Source organism: Salvelinus alpinus, chromosome 1 (genome assembly GCF_045679555.1).
Source record: "Salvelinus alpinus chromosome 1, SLU_Salpinus.1, whole genome shotgun sequence".
NCBI lineage: Eukaryota > Metazoa > Chordata > Actinopteri > Salmoniformes > Salmonidae > Salvelinus > Salvelinus alpinus.
In genome coordinates, this window is record NC_092086.1 from 20,670,488 (window position 1) to 20,678,405 (window position 7,918).

Here is a 7,918-nt window from a genome sequence, read left to right on the forward strand (position 1 = left end):
ACTTCACATGCTCTGCTCTAGACTGCCTTCTCCACTTCACATGCTCTGCTCTAAACTGCCTTCTCCACTTCACATGCTCTGCTCTAGACTGCCTTCTCCACTTCACATGCTCTGCTCTAGACTGCCTTCTCCACTTCACATGCTCTGCTCTAGACTGCCTTCTCCACTTCACATGCTCTGCTCTAGACTGCCTTCTCCACTTCACATGCTCTGCTCTAGACTGCCTTCTCCACTTCACATGGGATTAGATGTAAAGTGTGACTGTATGAGTACCCAAAACATGTTAGGTACTTTCTTTACTGTAACACCTTCATAGGATGATATTGGACATGTGTAGCCCAGACAAGTAGCAACACTTCATGTATTCCGTATTGAAATATGATCATTCAAAAATTATACCCTTTTTAATAATTTTTAGAAGGTTATATGATGTTCACTTCTAACCCTATTTATGTAGAGGTGGCAGCCATAGGGTCTTCTTCAGCCAGACGGTCTTCTTCAGCCAACAGTGTTTCTGACATTCTGAGAGGAGAGAGAGAGAACTAGATGTCACTTTAAACATGGGGAACATGTGCACACTTCGGGAGAAAGGAAATATTATTGTGACTAACCCGTAAGTCATTAAAGTTCTTTTCAAGGGAGAAACTTACAGCCAGCGTGTCATACTCAGGAGACATTGTCCTTTTATTCAGAGTCATGTACGTGTCATCAGACTGCGCCGTGTGTGTCGGTTTACCACAAGGTACCATCTGTGCCTCCCCTATAAAGTCCATTCCTCTTGGGGCTTTCCTGGAGAGAGTGACAGATGACATGTAGTAGTCCCAGGTCAACAGGCCATAACACTGTAGAGTAAAGACGCACTTATTTTTTTATATGCCGTCATTTCCTAACTGGATTCTAAATACTTCGTCTCTTAGAGGCACAATAAGCTGTTCAATCAAATGCTGTGTCTTTAAAACATAGGTATCCTAATGGCAGGGTTGGGATCAATTCCATTCCAGTCATTTCAAGAAGTAAACAAAAATGTAAATACTTTTCAACTAGGAACATTTGAAATTGGAATTTGGTTTACTTTCTGAATTGACTGGAATTTAAGTGGAATTGACCCCAACCCTGGTATCTTAACGGACTCACCTCTTCTTCAGTGTGCCATAGAGGATGACTAGGAGAGCTCCAGCTGCCAACACAGCCACCACCCCCACAACGGGAGCCCAGGGAAACACTGCTTTACCTGGGAGAGGACGAATTACCAGATAAAGACACATCTACTCTCATCAGAACATTTAACCTACAACCCTGGTGAAGGTGACCACCTACAGAAGTTGACTAGTTGAGACCGGCCCATTAGGCCAAATATAAACCAGCCCATCTGACAATTAATAATGATCATTTAGACCGGCCCATTAGGCTAAATATAAACCAGCCCATCTGACAATTAATAATTATCACTTAGACCGGCCCACTAGGCCAAATATGAACCATGGTGACATTGAGCTGTTTATGGCATGTTATTTAGCGCATGCTGACTGGGGTCCTTCCACTCCAGAGGGGGTTACTACGAAGCAGGGTCAATGAGTTAGCCAGCTAACTTGCCTAAATATTCTAAAATAATGTTTTATTTCTTAGAAAAAAAGCTTAAAATGACATGGTCTAATTGACTGAACAACCAAAAACACATATTGAAGTTGAGCTTTCTTAATGAATCAGATAATCAATGGTTATTTCTAGTTGTTTATCAGAGTTATCTGTAGTATACCCCTTTGTTGTTTTTCAAGCTAATGCTAAGATGTAGGTCAGTAAACAAAGCCATATTTGGGTTGCTGACTCTCAGAACCAATAGATGATTTGCTAGTGACATAAACAGATGAAATTTATACATTTCTAATATCCTCTCTATACACTACTCACATCCCACTACAAGGATCACTGCCGGACCTGGGGAATCCTCTCTGCCGCTCACCGCACAGGAGTAGCTGCCTGCATCTTCCCTGCCTACCGGGTCTAGTTCCAGGTAGTTGGCCATAACCTTGACCTTGTTGGTGTAGTTCAAAGGCTGTTTGTCCCTGTACCAGGTGTAGGTGGGATTTTCACTCAAGAAGCAGGAGCCACAGGTAAGGTCTGCCCACTTGCCGTCCACAACTAGGTCAGGGGTCAAATCAACATGGAGCCCTGGGTAGATTGGGGGTCATTTTAATTAGATTTTTTTATTTGATTTCAAACAAAATAGGTTTATTAGATCAAGTCAAACCCAGGAAAATAACAGACAGTAACATAAAGCATAATACATTCTCCTCCCAAAGAAATTATAATACAATGTCCTCTTTTGAACAGCTTTTTCACCCAAAAAAGCCAAATAAGCTGTTTAAAAGAGGACATTGTATTATAATATCTTTGTACTCCCTGACGAAGTCCATGCAGCTGAAACGCGTTGGAGTTTTTAAACTTTGTTTTATATGAAGAGGGCCTTGGTCCTCCTTTCTTTTTGATAACCAATTTACCCCTTTTACCATAGAGCACCTTCTGTCTACCAACATCTACTATTGTGTACCTTAGCAGCGCTTCCCTTCTTTTTCTACGTATATGCTTTTGTCAGACTTTGTGCCTATGCAACTCGTCCGAAAATAGCTGACTTGAGTTGAACATTGACAGACAACGATTTTATCCATATTCATGTGGATGAATTCATGCCGTGGCCTTACCTGTCACATTTAACCTTACTCCTGGATTCCCCAACCATCCCCCAGGATTGACGTCAGTCCCAAACAGGAAGCTGTAGGTTCCTGAATCGCTCTCTCTCAGGTCTGTGATTCTCAGTGTACAGAGTTGGTTACTGTTCCCTAGATACTCCACACGGCCTTTGTACTCAGGGTTCAAATTCAGATCCAGAGACTCAGCACCAGGCACTTGACCTTTGAACCAGAAAGCTGTTGTGACTTTGTGACCCTTGGGAAATGTGTAAGAGCAGGGCATGGTCACAGAAGAGCCCTCTAAGGAGCAGACTCTCCTGGGGGTGTATGTCACACTCCCGTTGTCCTGACCCAGACACCCTGAAACATAGGTCACACATCAGGAAGCTGAATCCTAATTCCATCATTAATGAATTGATACTGAAGATGGTCTCACACTATATACTATGGGAAACCTCTTGTGGTGAATGTGTTTTTAACTGACAAACTAAAGAAGAAGTAAGAAGTACATTTGGGGTGTTGTAATCTAAGAGAGTTCCAAGTGTTGGAGAAAAACCACCAAAAGAGAAGTACTGTGAGGTTTAGTTGTCAACTGGAAACTGTACACACCCTATTTTCCCTGTATTACATTTACATTTAAGTCATTTAGCAGACGCTCTTATCCAGAGCGACTTACAAATTGGAAAGTTCATACATATTCATCCTGGTCCCCCCGTGGGGAATGAACCCACAACCCTGGCGTTGCAAGCGCCATGCTCTACCAACTGAGCCACACGGGACCACTGTATGACTGTATACTGCTATATGCTCAACAACGTCATACATCCAGATCATTCCTTTTCAGGAGGTAAACGAACAAATACAACTAAAATAATATTTAATCTCAACTAGTTTACCTGTAGTCATGAGCAGGATGATTACCAGGTTGGAGTGTTGAGATCCAGCACCCTGCAGAGATAGAAGATGGTGCAGAAGAGGATACAAAATCACCATCATCATCATTATCATAACAGAACATACTTCATGTACAGTATACTAGCCAGTCAACATCATCATCATGACAGAACATACTTCATGTACAGTATACTAGCCAGTCAACATCATCATCATGACAGAACATACTTCATGTACAGTATACTAACCAGTCAACATCATCATCATGACAGAACATACTTCATGTACAGTATACTAACCAGTCAACATCATCATCATGACAGAACATACTTCATGTACAGTATACTAACCAGTCAACATCATCATCATGACAGAACATACTTCATGTACAGTATACTAAGCAGTCATCATCATGACAGAACATACTTCATGTACAATATACTAACCAGTCATCATCATGACAGAACATACTTCATGTACAGTATACTAACCAGTCAACATCATCATCATGACAGAACATACTTCATGTGCAGTATACTAGCCAGTCAACATCATTATCATGACAGAACATACTTCATGTGCAGTATATTAACCAGTCAACATCATCATCATGACAGAACATACTTCATGTACAGTATACTAACCAGTCAACATCATCATCATGACAGAACATACTTCATGTACAATATACTAACCAGTCATCATCATGACAGAACATACTTCATGTACAGTATACTAACCAGTCAACATCATTATCATGACAGAACATACTTCATGTACAGTATACTAACCAGTCATCATCATGACAGAACATACTTCATGTACAGTATACTAGCCAGTCAACATCATCATCATGACAGAACATACTTCATGTACAGTATACTAACCAGTCAACATCATCATCATGACAGAACATACTTCATGTACAGTATACTAACCAGTCAATATCATTATCATGACAGAACATACTTCATGTACAGTATACTAACCAGTCAACATCATCATGACAGAACATACTTCATGTACAGTATACTAGCCAGTCAACATCATCATCATGACAGAACATACTTCATGTACAGTATACTAACCAGTCAACATCATCATCATGACAGAACATACTTCATGTACAGTATACTAACCAGTCAATATCATTATCATGACAGAACATACTTCATGTACAGTATACTAACCAGTCAACATCATCATCATGACAGTACATACTTCATGTACAGTATACTAACCAGTCAATATCATTATCATGACAGAACATACTTAATGTACAGTATACTAACCAGTCAACATCATCATCATGACAGAACATACTTCATGTACAGTATACTAACCAGTCAATATCATTATCATGACAGAACATACTTCATGTACAGTATACTAACCAGTCAATATCATTATCATGACAGAACATACTTCATGTACAGTATACTAACCAGTCAACATCATCATCATGACAGAACATACTTCATGTACAGTATACTAACCAGTCAATATCATTATCATGACAGAACATACTTCATGTACAGTATACTAACCAGTCAACATCATCATCATGACAGAACATACTTCATGTACAGTATACTAACCAGTCAATATCATTATCATGACAGAACATACTTCATGTACAGTATACTAACCAGTCAATATCATTATCATGACAGAACATACTTCATGTACAGTATACTAACCAGTCATCATCATGACAGAACATACTTTATGTACAGTATACTAACCAGTCAACATCATTATCATGACAGAACATACTTCATGTACAGTATACTAACCAGTCAATATCATTATCATGACAGAACATACTTCGTGCAGTATACTAACCAGTCAACATCATCATCATGACATAACATACTTTATGTACAGTATACTAACCAGTCAACATCATTATCATGACAGAACATACTTCATGTGCAGTATACTAACCAGTCAACATCATCATCATGACAGAACATACTTAATGTACAGTATACTAACCAGTCAACATCATTATCATGACAGAACATACTTCATGTACAGTATACTAAGCAGTCATCATCATGACAGAACATACTTCATGTCCAATATACTAACCAGTCATCATCATGACAGAACATACTTCATGTGTAGTATACTAACCAGTCAACATCATTATCTGACAGAACATACTTCATGTACAGTATACTAACCAGTCAACATCATCATCATGACAGAACATACTTCATGTACAGTATACTAAGCAGTCATCATCATGACAGAACATACTTCATGTACAATATACTAACCAGTCATCATCATCATCATGACAGAACATACTTTATGTGCAGTAAACTAACCAGTCATCATCATCATGACAGAACATACTTCATGTACAGTATACTAACCAGTCAACATCATTATCATAACAGAACATACTTCATGTACAGTATACTAAGCAGTCATCATCATGACATAACATACTTCATGTACAATATACTAACCAGTCAACATCATGACAAAACATACTTCATGTACAGTATACTAACCAGTCAACATCATCATCATGACAGAACATACTTCATGTACAGTATACTAAGCAGTCATCATCATGACAGAACATACTTCATGTACAGTATACTAACCAGTCAACATCATCATCATGACAGAACATACTTCATGTACAGTATACTAACCAGTCAACATCATGACAGAACATACTTCATGTACAGTATACTAACCAGTCAACATCATCATCATGACAGAACATACTTCATATACAATATACTAACCAGTCAACATCATTATCATGACAGAACAAACTTCATGTACAATATACTAACCAGTCATCATCATGACAGAACAAACTTCATGTACAATATACTAACCAGTCATCATCATGACAGAACATACTTCATGTACAATATACTAACCAGTCATCATCATGACAGAACATACTTCATGTGCAGTATACTAACCAGTCAACATCATCATCATGACAGAACATACTTCATGTACAGTATACTAACCAGTCAACATCATTATCATGACAGAACATACTTCATGTACAGTATACTAAGCAGTCATCATCATGACAGAACATACTTCATGTACAATATATTAACCAGTCATCATCATGACAGAACATACTTCATGTACAGTATACTAACCAGTCAACATCATCATCATGACAGAAGATACTTCATGTACAGTATACTAGCCAGTCAACATCATCATCATGACAGAACATACTTCATGTACAGTATACTAACCAGTCAACATCATCATCATGACAGAACATACTTCATGTACAGTATACTAACCAGTCTACATCATCATCATGACAGAACATACTTCATGTACAGTATACTAACCAGTCAACATCATTATCATAACAGAACATACTTCATGTACAGTATACTAACCAGTCAACATCATCATCATGACAGAACATACTTCATGTGCAGTATATTAACCAGTCAACATCATCATCATGACAGAACATACTTCATGTACAGTATACTAACCAGTCAACATCATGACAGAACATACTTCATGTGCAGTATACTCAATGCAAAATAATATGAGAAGAAATACTATGATATGAAAAGTATGAGATGACACACAAGGCCTAATAAGAGTAACACCTGTTCATAAGTACAACATACATAATACAAAATGGATAATTAAACCTGGTTTTAACAAATCATTCTATTCTAATACTACAACTATATTTTTCTCGATAGTGGGATCTTCACATCCAGACCACCACAAGGGCCTATCAAATACCATTTATGGTGATTCAGATCCTCCTACTGTGTGTGTATTTATACTACTGTGTGAGAGCTCTAACCAAATCATTGCAATGTACACATTTATTTTAGTACCTGCCAATGAACAAGTTGAACTTGAACAAAGATAAAATAATACAGAAGCACTCTTACCATGTTGAAACGGGTGTACAGCCAGAGCTCTTTCTCACCGTCACTAGAAAACAAATGTAGACAGACACTGATGGAACTTCCTCTTCTCTTTTTGTCATAGTTTTTCTTAGTAATTCACACTGAAAAATTACCAGGCCACAAATATACTGGACGGTTTGAAAGTTGTCAGACCTATTTTATTTTTATGTGTGTGTGTGTGCGTGCGTGCGTGCGTGCGACCTAAAATCCCCACAAGGATAGTAAAACAAGTACAATTCTCCGTCGTGGGGACATTTCCCACATCCCTTCCCTATGAGGACAAAGGCTATTTAAACTTAGGGGTTGGGGTTACAGTTAAGGTTAGGGTTAGTGGTTTATTAGTAGGCAGTCTAATGAAACCCCCACAGCACCTCACTAGACCTTATAGTGGTTTATTAG

General features: G+C 38.3%; 1 protein-coding gene across 1 annotated transcript; it reads right to left on the reverse strand.

The window, feature by feature from the left end:
- Positions 1-388: 388 nt before the first annotated feature.
- Positions 389-7,566, reverse strand: LOC139578757 (sialoadhesin-like). The gene is made up of 7 exons (XM_071406783.1): positions 7,502-7,566; positions 3,584-3,635; positions 2,700-3,047; positions 1,909-2,169; positions 1,135-1,231; positions 651-789; positions 389-522 (listed from the first exon to the last, which is right to left on the reverse strand). The coding sequence occupies exons 1-7, from the start codon at positions 7,502-7,504 to the stop codon at positions 499-501; spliced, it is 924 nt and encodes a 307-aa protein (XP_071262884.1). The 5' UTR covers positions 7,505-7,566; the 3' UTR covers positions 389-498.
- Between the last annotated feature and the right edge of the window lie 352 nt (positions 7,567-7,918).

Excerpts from the sequence above, each read along its gene's own strand:
- LOC139578757 (XM_071406783.1), bottom strand. Across the intron at positions 3,048-3,583 it reads CATCCTGCTCATGACTACAG|GGTGTCTGGGTCAGGACAAC; the intron begins GTAAACTAGTTG and ends CCTATGTTTCAG. Across the intron at positions 790-1,134 it reads TATGGCACACTGAAGAAGAG|GAAAGCCCCAAGAGGAATGG; the intron begins GTGAGTCCGTTA and ends CACTCTCTCCAG.